This window comes from Chelonia mydas, chromosome 24, assembly GCF_015237465.2.
Source record: "Chelonia mydas isolate rCheMyd1 chromosome 24, rCheMyd1.pri.v2, whole genome shotgun sequence".
NCBI lineage: Eukaryota > Metazoa > Chordata > Testudines > Cheloniidae > Chelonia > Chelonia mydas.
Genome location: NC_051264.2, coordinates 9,654,336 through 9,667,051, shown reverse-complemented (window position 1 = coordinate 9,667,051; position 12,716 = coordinate 9,654,336). Strand labels below are relative to the sequence as shown.

Genomic DNA, 12,716 nt, shown 5'->3' with positions numbered 1-12,716 from the left:
GTCCCCTCTCCCACCCCCACCCCCACACACTGAGATGGAACGAAACACACCCAGGATGGCAGGTTTCATACGTGTCAAGTGGGAACAGGTGGCTCCAGGTGTCCCCCTCAGGCTCAAGCTTTGCAGTGCAGGGGCTCGCACATAAGAAACAGGAAGTGAAAGTGACTAGGAAAGCATCTGTTTTCCTCAGGCCAGCTGGGGGGAAAGGGTGAAAAGAAAACAGCAAAGAGGACCCATGATTTGCGGGGGAAGGATAGCTCACAGGTTTGAGCATTGGCCTGCTAAACCCAGGGTTGTGAGTTCAATCCTTGAGGGGGCCATTTAGGGATTTGGGGCAAAAATTGAGGATTGGTCCTGCTTTGAGCAGGGGGTTGGACTGGATTACCTCCTGAGGTCCCTTCCAACCCTGATATTCTATGATTCATCCCATTCTTTCAGCTCAGAAGGGGACGAGGGGGGACAATCATCAAATCATAGACACGTAGGGCTGGAAGGGACAGGGACAGGGAGAGGTCATCTGATCCAACCCCCGCACTGAGGCAGGATCAAGTACACCCGCAATAGCCGGGTCCACACCTAAACGCCAGATCCAGACAGCCTCCAGCCTGGAACCCAGATCTGAACTTGGAGGATCAGGCCCATCTCTAAATGAAAACAAGCAACGTCTCTTGACACAGTCTGCAAAAGCGCAGAATCTCCCATCCCCTGTCTGGAAAGCAGCTAATGACTAGGCCGTGATGAAATGGACGAGATTCTCGTCATGGGGCAGGAATGTACAGGCAGAGCTGGCTTGTAACTCCAGCCTCCCACTAAAAGCAACAATATAGGAAGACAGCCTTGAAACTGATGAGGAAACACCTGCTCCGCCCCAAGAGCTGATGGAATGAAAGTGCTCAGAGATTGTTATCAGCACAGCCCCTGCCTCCCATCCTACCTGGGGTGAACAGCGAACCAGGTTAAACACCTCCAACATTCTTCTGCTGATAAACAGAGGAAACCGGAAGCCTTCCCCCACAATTAATAAAGGATCATCATCATTATTATTAATCTGTATCAATTAGAGTGCATTATGGAAGCAATGATTGAAAAAGGTGGGTGTCAAATAAACATGCAAATTAGCACTTCGTGGGCATCCGGGGCAGGGCTGTGAGCCCCAGAGAGTCGCAGATCGAAAGTTGAAGCTGGAGGCTCTTGGGGACAGCTCAGCAGCCCACAGGCAGGAGGCCGGGGTCATCCCCCCCCCCCGTCCACTTTCCCCCTGGTAGGGTCAGGGTTGGAGGTTGTTTCTAGCTGCGGAGCAACCCTGAGCCTGGTGCCCAGTGGCAGAGACACAGAGAGCTGACACCCTGTTTAATAAGAGCCTGGTTGGCCAGGACCACACCCTGCCAACTTGCCACCTAAGAGTCAGTCACCAGCCACCGGGCCAGCCCTGGAGACAGACGGCAACTGCATCCCGGTCACACAGCAGCTTCCACTCAGCTATGCGAGACAGGGAAGGCCCAAAGCCTGCCCTAAACACACGCAGGGGGCCTGGTGCCCCAGCCAGGGCATTCTCTGGGCTCCCTCCCCCATATCAGCTAGCTCTTCCCCATCCCTGCCTTTGCCTACTGCAACAGCTGCTCTCATTGCTCCTGCTCTGCGGTCACAGATCCTGGGGGGCACGTTTTGGCGCACCCACTCTCAGCACACTCAGCGAAGCCAGACAAGCTGCCTGATCCGCCCTGCGCCACGTGCCCTTGTTCACACCACTGCAAAACGGGCATTGCATGCTACTCAATGGGCCGTGGGCACCCGTGAGGCCCAGCTGTGAATGACTGCATGGGCACAAGTGAAGGAGGCCTGGGCCCATTCTCGGGCCAGATCCTCAGCCGGTGTAAAGCGGAGTCGCCCTCCTGGCTTCAGTAGAGTTATGGGGACTGACACCAGCTGAGCTTCTGACCCATTTCCTACACCAAGAACTGAGACATCAGGGCGTCAGCATTTCCCATCTGAACCGCCATGGGGTGCAGAGACGCCGCAGCAGGTCGGGGCCCCATTGTGCCGGGCACTATACAGGCACAGAGGACCTGCTCCCCTGCCCGGCCCTGCCCAGCTCGGCTTGTTATAATCCTGCTGTGCTCTGAGTCACGCGGGTGGTTCGGAGCCACCACCGAAGGGCTAAAGCCTGAGTCAGCAGCTCAGCTGACAGGGGGCAGGGCTGGGAAGTGGCAGCATTTGTCGAGTCACTGCGAGGCTGCCAGGGAGGGCGTGGGATGGGTGCCAAGCACGTAGTAATGGGGGTGGGGGGGGGCAGCAAACCCCTGCTAGGGTGAGCCTGGGGAGTAGCTTGCTCTATGTGGCTCATCTCTGGGGGGGGTCACACGCACACACACCCCCTCGGAAGGCAGCACCAAGGAGTCCACGTCTAAAGAGCCCTCTGCAAGGGGACAAGTTTCTTACCCCTTGGAAGTCCCTTTAGACAATAGCCCACTGCCTGCACCCCCCCCCCCAGAGCCAGCCACCCACGACCCCCATGCGGAGACCCAACAGCTCTGCAGCCAACAGCCCCGCAAGGCGCTCCCTTCGCTTGGGGTTCCCCCGAGTTCCAGGGGTGCACGAGCGGGTCAGGGGAGGGAGGAGGGGGATCAGAACCTTGACCCAGTGGGAAGGCAAAGGCAGGGACTTGATGCTAGTGGGCGGAGGAATGGGGGTGCCTGGTGCTTAGTCTGAGGGGGTTGCAATGGGGTGGGGGGGCCTTGTAGGGGGAAAGTGGGGGGGGGGCGACTCTCCATGCAGGAGAATGTTTGGAAACCCCTGACAACCAAAGGGCACAACAATATCACGCTGCACACGCACACGGGGCCCGATCCTGCCTAGGGGCCCGATCCTGCCCAGCTTCCCCACTGTCCCTGCACTGGGTTTCTTGCAGGATCTGAGCCGCAGGATAAACTGCAATCGGGGGGGGACACAAAGGAACCCCCCCCAAACCCGAAGGGGCTTCTCGGGTAGAGATCCGGGACCCCACATCGCTGCAGGGGGCGGGGGCGGGGGGTGCATGGAGGGCAGAAGGCAGGTGCCCGGCAGGCAGCTCTGGATCCAAACCCGGATCGGTGTTTAGGGGGGGCTGGGAGGGCGCCGGGGAACCCCCGGGTCTGGCCCGCGCGCTGAGGCAGGACCAAGGCAACCTCGCCCAAAGCGGCTCAGGAGCCTGCCCCGGCTCTTTGGCCCGGGAGCCCCGAGCCGGGCGAAGGGACCGGGCGACTCACCGGAGGCTGCGAGGCAGAGCAGCAGGAGTTTCCAAGCCGCGGGGGCCGGGGCCGGGGCCGGGGCGAAGGACCCGCTCATGACGCCGCTGTCACGACACGCGTGGGGAACTCACAGCGGCCCCCCCGGGCCGGGATCTTCCTCCGTGAGCGAGCGGGTGCCGGGGGGGGGGGTTTCCTGGGGGGGGGGAGTCTCCTGGGGGGTGTCCCCGGAACCTGGGCGCGCGGATCCCCCGGGGGCCGGGCCTCGTGCGCTCAGGGCCCGCTGGGTCGCTGGCTCATGCCCGGCCGCTGGTTGCGCTCCCCGCTCGGCCGCGCTGCGCGTCGAGGCTCCCCAAGCTGCTCGCCCAGCATCGCCGGGGCGCGGGGAGGGGGGGGGAGGAACCTGTCTGGCAGGTCGGAACAGGTGTTTCTCCAAAAAGGGGCGCGGCCTCGGCCCGGGGAAACCAGCCCGAGCCCTCCCCTCTTCGCTGGGCAGACGTGAGAGGCTCCGGCTCCGGGCCCGACCCGTGGGATCGGGGCCCCGGGTCTGCCAGGAGGAGGGGGTGGGGGGCCTGAGCTGGCTGACTGCCCAGCCTGGCCCGGCGGGCTCAGTGGCGGCTGCAGGACCCTCAAGAACTGTGGGGGGGGGGGGGGTGAGGCCAACAGAGAGTGGGGTGGGAATACAGAGGAGGGGGTGAGTCCACTATGAAAGGGAGCGGGGTCCTGGACCAGCTGAAGACCCCGGGCCCGTGTCCTCGGTGTGCCAGGTCTGCCCAGTATTAATACCCACCTCTCGGCATCCAACGCTCACAAAGGGCTTTCCTGAGGAAGTGTCACTGTCACCGTTTTACAGACATGGGGAAACTGAGGCACAAGGGCGGGGCGGGGTTTGCCCTACATCCCCCAGCAGCAGAGGCAGAAATATGGCCTAGCTCTCCTGGGTTTCTAGGCCAGACTGCCTCCGTGTGAGCTAGGGGAGGGTGGATTTCCCCCCACGGTACACAAGGCACAGGGTGGGCTATGTGATAAGCCCAAGATCACCGGCAATGGAGGAGGGACTTGCGCTCGGGTCCCATGAGTGCTACTTGTGCCTTTCCCCCAGGCTGCCCCTCCACCTCTCCTGGGCCGTCTCCCGTGAGCTGGACCTGGCACCATCCAGCTGCCTCTTAGGAGGGTGGTTTCTAAAGAGTGTGTCTGTTTCCCTGCTATATCTCAGGGAGGTGGGGGAAGGGGCGAGGGTCGCCGAGCCCAGCCCGGACCCACATGCAGAGTCCAGCTCCAGACTAGGTCCCAGCGCATCAGCCTGGCATGTCCCACCCAGGCACCAGGGCAGGGATCCTGCCAGGCAGAAGGCAGCCTGGGAGAGGCATCATGTGGGGAAGCATGTGTTGTGGGGCACAGAGCCCTGATTCCAGCCCCCACTCTAGTATGGGCTTGCTGTGGGTTTGGACATGAGACATGGCCCCTCTGCCTCACCCTCCTCCTCTGGCTGGGATCCTGGCTGCCCCCTGGGCTGCCACCAGGGTTCATCCCATAGCCATGAAGGTAGGCCCGGGGGTTAGGGTGTGAGTTAAGAGCTGTGATTCAATTCCCTGTCCCGCCACAGACTCTCAGTGGGACTTCAGGGCTAGCTTCACTTGGGCTCAGTGGGCAATGCCAAGCTTCAGCGCCTGCCGCCCACCATGGTCCTCAGCCCCAAGTCCAGCACCCAGCCCGGGCTCCCTGTACCATGCACAGGGGGAGCTTGGTGCCTGAAAATGGGCTGCACAGAAGCCAGAAATAAGAGCAGGAAATGCCAAGGAGAGGGATCTGGCCTGAACCCTGCCCCTCAAAGGGCTTTAGGCACCTCTGTCTGCTCTAGAGCCTCAGCCGTGAGCCCTCTCCCCGTGCCGAAGTCGGGACAGCCTTTGCTCACGGAAAATAATTGGGCTGTGGGGTACGCGGGGGAGCCTCTCTCAGTCTCTCCCGGTGAAGCTGGTTCATGTTGTAGGCAGTAGTTCAATGACAGCCGGCTGCCCCCTGGGCTGGAAGGGAGCCCAGAGACTTTCAAACACCAGCTGCAAGGTAAGTTCGGCTGGTGTAAAAGAGCCAGTCCATCGCACATTCAAACCAAGGTCTAGCAAAACCAATGTCACGAAAACAACAAAAGCAGAATTAGTATCTTCCCGAGGGCCCAGCAGGCGGGAAGTAGCCTGTTCACCAGCCTGCCCTGGATTTGATTCACAGGATGGGAAGTCTCTCGCCTTGGCCAGCTGCCAGGGCTGTTCTTGGGTGGCTGGTGAGCTGGGGTTGGAGTTTGGATATTGGGGAGATAATGTGGCGAAACCAGCAGTTATTGGGCCTTGCAACAGGAATGTTGGATTCCAGTCGGGACTGCACAGCTCAGTGCGATGTTGGAAATTCCTGTGATATTTTGTGTGGGTTTTTTTTAAGGCCTCAGCTCCGGGAGTCCCGTGATGATGGGGCAATGTCTGCTTCACTTAAATGAAAAAGTCAGGTCCCTATCTCTTGTGGTGCTAGAGAAAAGCTTGAAAATGTGATTCCCCAACAGCTCAAACCCCAGAAGGCAAATGTTGGGGTTCTGTTAATAAATTTAGTCATGCAAAAATCTCCTGATTTTGAAGCTGCTCTCAGGATTTTGAGGGCGCTTGCTGATTCTGAGACAGACGAGATGATTGTAATTGTCCCGTCTGGCCTTGGAATCTAGGAATCTTGGCAAATGTCTGAATTACAGCCGCTCGACCCCGATTCTCCTCTCAGCCTCACCGGTGTAAATCAGGAAGAATTTCTCTGGCGCAAATGGAGCAAGGCGTGTGTGTGTGGGAAGAGAATCCAGAGCTGATTCCTTCTCTTGGCAATTCCAGGCCCAACAGGGCCAGTAGAAACTTTATCAGGAAAACAGCAGCTCCCAGGGAGATAAACAGTGGCTCCAGTCCTTGTATGTGACCACTGCTCACCTCACCTATGACAACTGAACTGAGCGGATCCCAAACAGAGCTGGGGAAAATGTCTCCTTGAAACAAGCAAGGCAAAAGGCTCCATCTGCAGAGGCAGTTCCTGGTGCACAGAACATGCCTGGTGTGTCGCAGTGGGACTTTTCCGTAATATTTTTAGGAACCCTATGTGTGCCTCAGTTTCCCTTATATTTTGCATGGCAACCTGGTGTGGGGAAAAGGCCTAATTTGCTCTCAGGGCAGGCTGAGAGAGACAAACATGCCCGTTGTCTAGCCGTCTGAGCCTCATTAAAAAGGACTGGCCGAAGCCACCGCCATATCAAAGGAGAATCCGAGCTGACAATGGCAAAGCCAATCACCAGGCATTGACACCCAGCAAGCAGTGCCCCAAAGGGAGATGGATTTCCCCACCTCGCAGCAGGGAGGCTGACCACAGACCCCCCGCAAAGGACTTGGAAGGTGTGAGGTGGGGGAGGGGGGTAAGAGTTGGCTACTGGAGGAAGTGGGGGGCTCTCACTGGAGAATTGAGGGGGTCAGACAGAGATAGAGCCTGAACATGGGGTTCACTGCAGCATGGCTGGGCTCTGGGCCAACCAGACTGGTCTGTGCTGCAGCCATCTGTGCTAATCTAAGGACTTCTGCTGCTGGGTTCCCGGTGACTAATACCGCACACTGCAAATGCCGGGCGAGGTGCGCTGATCCCTGCGGAGTGGACACGTCTGTCCCGGGGGTCTGTCTCAGCCGGACTCGCTGAGCAGAGCTCACAGGGTGAATGAAGCTGGAGGGCTGGAGCCCCAGTGGTTCAGTCAAGAAGGTGGTGAGGCCCCTGGAGGAAGAGTGAGACCCGTTGGGGTCTGGCCCATTGAAGGGTTCCTCCAAGAGACAGTTCCAAAGCTGGGGGGCGTAGCTCTGACCCTATGGGTCTGTGGCACCCAGCCTGCTGCATTCCAGACCAATGTTAACTCCTGGCTCCCTGCTGTAGCTCCCAGGCCCAGCAAACCCTGCCCGGGCCCTGCTAACTCAAGGAATACAGTAGCTGCAGTATTAGGAGGATATTTGGCACCTCTGTTTCTTTAAAAAGTTGTTTATTTTGCTGCCAGACTGGAAGATCCATAACCTGCGTCTCACTTACTCACGATGAGCGTGAGCCAAGGTCAACAACACCCGCAGCAGCAAGAGGCGTGGCTGGGGGTGGGGGTGGGGGGTGCAGGGGAGTTGTGGAACACAGACACACAAAAGGTGAAACTCCCCCCAGCAGGGGCCCAGCAAACAGCCTCCGTGGAATCCAGACAGCCGTTAGCCTTCATCCTCTCCTTGCTAGAGAATCCAATAGGATAGTTCTAAAAACCTAGAGGATGGGTCTGAGCCCCTGGTAATTTCTGCAGGCTCTAGGAGTAGCTTGTATAGTGTCAGTAGCACTGTTGTGGCCGGCGTCACCAGGTGGCACTGCACCGCAGCCTTCCAAGTGTTTGCTCTTAGCGTGTGAGCACCTTTGGGCTCTTGGGAGACGTGATGTGGTGGAGTTACTGTATGGGTGACGCAGGGTTTGGTGCAAGCAGCAGGAGGGGTCGGAGTCAATAACTGAGGCAGTCCCACTCCCTGGGACCCCAACGGGTCTCACTCTTCCTCCGGCAAAATTTTTGACACGGTCTCCCACGGTATTCTTGACAGCAAGTTAAAGAAGTATGGGCTGGATGAATAGATTATAAGGTGGATAGAAAGCTGGCTAGATTGTCGGGCTCAACGGGTAGTGATCAATGGCTCCATATCTAGTTGGCAGCCGGTATCAAGTGGAGTGCCCCGGTCCTCGGGTTGGTTTTGTTCAATATCTTCATCAATGATCTGGAGGATGGTGTGGATTGCACCCTCAGCAAGTTTGCAGATGACACTAAACTGGGAGGAGAGGTAGATACGCTGGAGGGTAAGGATAGGATACAGAGGGACCTAGACAAATTAGAGAATTGGGCCAAAAGAAATCTGATGAGGTTCAACAAGGGCAAGTGCAGAGTCCTGCAATTAGGATGGAAGAATCCCATGCACCGCTACAGACTAGGGACCGAGTGGCTAGGCAGCAGTTCTGCAGAAAAGGACTTAGGGGTTACGAGAAACTGGATATTAGTCAACAGTGTGCCCTTGTTGCCAAGAAGGCCAATGGGATTTTGGGATGTATAAGTAGGGGCATTGCCAGCAGATTGAGGGACGTGATCGTTCCCCTCTATTCGACATTGGTGAGGCCTCATCTGGAATACTGTGTCCAGTTTTGGGCTCCACACTACAAGAAGGATGTGGAAAAATTGGAAAGCGTCCAGCAGAGGGCAACAAAAATTATTAGGGGACTGGAACACATGACTTACGAGGAGAGGCTGAGGGAACTGGGATTGTTTAGTCTGCCGAAGAGAAGAATGAGGGGGGATTTGATAGCTGCTTTTAACTACCTGAAAGGGGGTTCCAAAGAGGATGGATCTAGACTGTTCTCAGTGGTAGCAGATGACAGAATGAAGAGTAATGGTCTCAAGTTGCAGTTGGGGAGATTTAGGTTGGATATTAGGAAAATCTTTTTCAGTAGGAGAGTGGTGAAGCACTGGAATGTGTTACCTAGGGAGGTGGTGGAATCTCCTTCCTTAGAAGTTTTTAAGGTCAGGCTTGACAAAACCCTGGCTGGGATGATTTAGTTGGGGATTGGTCCTGCTTTGAGCAGGGGGTTGGACTAGATGATCTCCTGAGGTCCCTTCCAACCCTGAGATCCTATGATTCTATGAGGTGTGAGCACTGGGCAGAGATTCCTGGGAGATGCCTCGTGCGCTGTTTGTGGCCATCCATGCTCTAGAACTGGTGCCTGTGTGTAAACCCACAAGTTACACTTAGAATAGCCCTGGACTCCACGTCACTAATTTCTCCTCCACTGGCCAGGCTGAACTGCAAGGCCCCAGACACCGGCTACTGCCCAGCAGAGGGGTGACCATGGTGTCAGAGCGGCACGCTGGTGACAGAATGGGCTCTTGGGTCTAGGCTTGGCTCCTGCAACGAAGCCCGCTCCTCACTGGCCTGAACCTCACTTTGGCATTTCCTGCCTGTGTTTGTATCACGTCTCTTAGCTCCTGCTTTCCTTTGACCTTGTCAATTGCATTACCGTGCTGTTCGCCCCGTCCTCCGACCATTGACTGGAATCATAAGGATGATTTCTATTGTACGATTGAGTAGGGGCCCAACCAGAGATCAAGGACCCATTGTGCCGGGTGTTGCACAGACTCTGACCTCAGATTGGGTGTACATTTTAAGGCTGAGAATAATTAACCACTGGAACAATTTATCAAGGGCTGTGGTGGATTCTCCGTCGCTGGCTATTTTCAAGTCAAGATGGAATGTGTTGCTAACAGAGCGGGTCTGGGAATTATTTTGGGGCAGTTCTCTGGCCGGTGTTGTCCAGGAGGTCAGACCAATGATCATAGAGGTCCTGCTGGCCTTGGAATCCAAGAACATGTAAATCTTTTGGCCGGACATAGTAACAGGTGTGGTGCACTGCACTGGACTCACATTTTTGTTGTTCAGCAGAACAGTTTCAGTTGTTGGGTTTAGTGTGTGGGGCTGGGTTGTGTTGGTGGCCTGTGGAAGATGGGATCAGACTACATGAGGGGGTGATCTTTTCTGGCCTTAAACTCTCTGACTTTATGACTGAGATCATGGTCTGATTGAGCCGCGGCATAGACCTCAACCAAGATCAGGGCCCCGTTGTGCCAGGCGCTGTACAAAACTAATGCTCACCCTCCGTTCTTCTACAGCACTTTTCATCCAAAGATCTCAACCCAGGGCCTGACGCTGGTCCCTGCCCCGCCCTGGGCCCTCCTCCCCAGACATGAAACAGCGCTATTTGCCATTTCCTTCCCATCGGCCAGTTGGGAACCTGTGCATCAGCACCTGGGACTGTCTACATGAGACAGATGCAGCGCTCTGATTCCAGGTGTGGTTAAACTGGTGCAGAGCCCTGCGTGGAGGTGCCCGTTTCTGTTTCAGGAGGGTTATTTCGGTTGAGTTATTTCCTGACTCAGTCAGGAATCGACTTCAGCTAAACCACAAGGAGTCGCTGTTAACTGAAAGAGGAGCGTCCACACAAGGCCTTGCAGTAGTTTAATTCTAAATCAGTTTTAAAATGGACTTGAATTAAATCACTGGAACTTCCCCACATAGACCTGGCCTGGGAAAGAGTCAATGAATTTTGTGAATAAGGTTTGGTGAGGCGAAGACCTGATTCGAAAGCGGGAGCTTCTAGATGGTGTTTGGCTGAAGGTGGTGCAGCCAGGGGCCGGGGAGAGGGTAGATTAGATCGACTGTATCAATTTGGATTAGGAGAGAGAAGGTTAGGGCAGGGGAGATTAGATAAGAAGAGGCTGAGTGTATCCCGTGTTTACTAAACTCTGGATATGTTACATTTCCTCCACGTGGTGGGTAATTCTAGCCCAGATCCCATCAGGGTTGTCGGGCTGGTGCTTTCATTGCTCAAAGCCAGCTATCGTCTGGGTGGGAACAGGCTGTGCTGGGTGATTTCACTGGGACTGATGAGATTTAGCAGGCGGGGATTGCTAGGAATTGCTCTCCTCTTCTCGCTGACATCTGGGTACCACACACACAGAGTTACTCTCTCTCTCTCTCTCACACACACACACAGTTACACACACACACAGCCCCCCTCCCCAGCTCTCTGTTAGTTTTTCAAACAGCTGGTGTTAGCGGTGGGCTGGGTTGGCTGTCCAACATCCAGCCCCACTGGTCTGTGCACATTCATATTTTCCAGGCATTCCTTCAGCTGTCCCCACCCCACGGCTCCTGGGCTCGTCCCCGCCGCTGTCGCCCCAGGACCCACTGGATCATCAAAATGAGGCACCACTCCAGGCTGGACTGGCAGGGCCCTCTAAAGGAGTGGCAGGTACACAGAAACACACAACGATACACAGATACATATACACACAAATATTTGCTGATCCATTCAGACACACTGCTCCACACACACACACAGATCCATACCCAGAAAGGCTGATACACACGCATACCCCCATCCCATCCCCGCCTGCAGCGAAGTGTAGACACAGCAGGGGGCACTCCAGGGGTCCCAGGAGTCACCCAGGCTGGCAGGAGGCCAGTTTCCCCGCTGGTGACATAAGGGCTAGATTGAACAATCTTGGGTCTGAGTCCCACGGGGTGGGGTGGGGGAATTGGACTCCTGACATCTCAGCTTCCTGAACCCTGAACGGTGGAGACGGGCCAACTCCTGGCAGATATGGGGGGTGTTTGATGCGCACAGGGGGAGTTAGCCATGCACCGGGCAGGGCCATCAGTGCCAGCCCTGCCCTCCCAGGGGGGAAAGGAACCCCCCCCCAGCTCCCTGCTCAGCCCTGGGGATGCACCTGACCAGCTTTTCCCCAGTTCTATGGCCCCTTCTTAGGGTACCCGATCGCACCAGCCTGGTGGGAGTGACAGGTACCCCTCCCTGCCCTGACCTCTGACCTCCAGGTCCCTCCCGCTGCTCATCTGATTCACTGTGAAGGAAGCAGCTGTCCACGCTCTCTCCGAGGACTGAGGCGAGGGGCGCTCATGGCAGCACCGGAGCATTTGCTCAGTGCCCCTGGGCGGGAACAGGGCATTAGGCATCCCCCACACTCCCACACGGAGCTCAGAGACAGGCCCGAGGAGGCGATCGGGCCGAGCCCAGGCTGAGAGGTCTTGCTCCAGGACAGCCTGACAAACTGTGTGCCCGGTTGCCAGCTGAGCCGTGGCCGCAGGGCAGCCCCTGGGAGCGTGGGATGCATAGTGCAGCCTCTGTCACACACCCTAATGGAGCATGTCCCACCGCCACTAATAGTAGGGCTTTTATCCTCCCTGGGCGCTGCAGCCAGCTGGGCACCAGCGTGTGAGGGAGTGTCTGTTGCACGCTCACACATCGTTTTCACTGCCCTTGTCCTTTGCACGCCGTGAACACCCCAGCGGGCTCATTGCCATGTTCCAAGTGCAGCCCCCCCCCCCCCCCCCCCCGTTAGCAGCTGGGACGTACTTCCCTGCCGTAAGGATTGCTGGGAGTGCCCCCTCCCGAGGGTGCCCCCAGCCCAGCTTCTCCTGGCGCCCCAGTGGAGCCATGGCAGCACGAGGCGCACGGCTGGGGGCTGTTACAGAGACTGGCGCTGTCATGCCCAGACACCGAGCTCCCCAGCCCCTGCCCGGACCACTCACAGGCTACAGGTTATTGTCCCCATGTCACCGAGGGGAACTACAGCCCAGAGAGGCTCAGTGACGCCCAAGGATGCATCGGGTGCTCGTGCCGTAGGCAGAGATTGAAAGCAGAGCTCCAGAGGCCCTGACCAGCTAGGCCGCGCTGCCCAGGGCCTGGGCGGGGGGGGGTGGGGGACTCCTTACTGAAAGCCTGAGTTCTGCCCATGCTGATGGGATGCCAAGGAAGCACAGGCCCAGTCCCCCAGCCCAGCCCACACCCAGACCCCCTGCCCCAGCACTGCAACCCCAGCCTGCCCCCGCCCCCCGGTTCAGGCCCCTA

The 12,716-nt window shown here is 57.2% G+C and overlaps 1 protein-coding gene across 2 annotated transcripts in view; it reads right to left on the bottom strand.

Moving 5' to 3' along the window:
• NECTIN4 (nectin cell adhesion molecule 4) overlaps positions 1 to 3,595 on the bottom strand; it is a 45,195-nt gene extending 41,600 nt beyond the window's left edge. For both annotated transcript variants that reach the window (XM_043535467.1, XM_043535468.1), the window contains exon 1: positions 3,246 to 3,595. In XM_043535467.1, the coding sequence (XP_043391402.1) occupies positions 3,246 to 3,324 (79 nt within the window). In that variant the 5' untranslated portion in view covers positions 3,325 to 3,595. The remainder of the gene's footprint in view (positions 1 to 3,245) is intronic.
• Between the last annotated feature and the right edge of the window lie 9,121 nt (positions 3,596 to 12,716).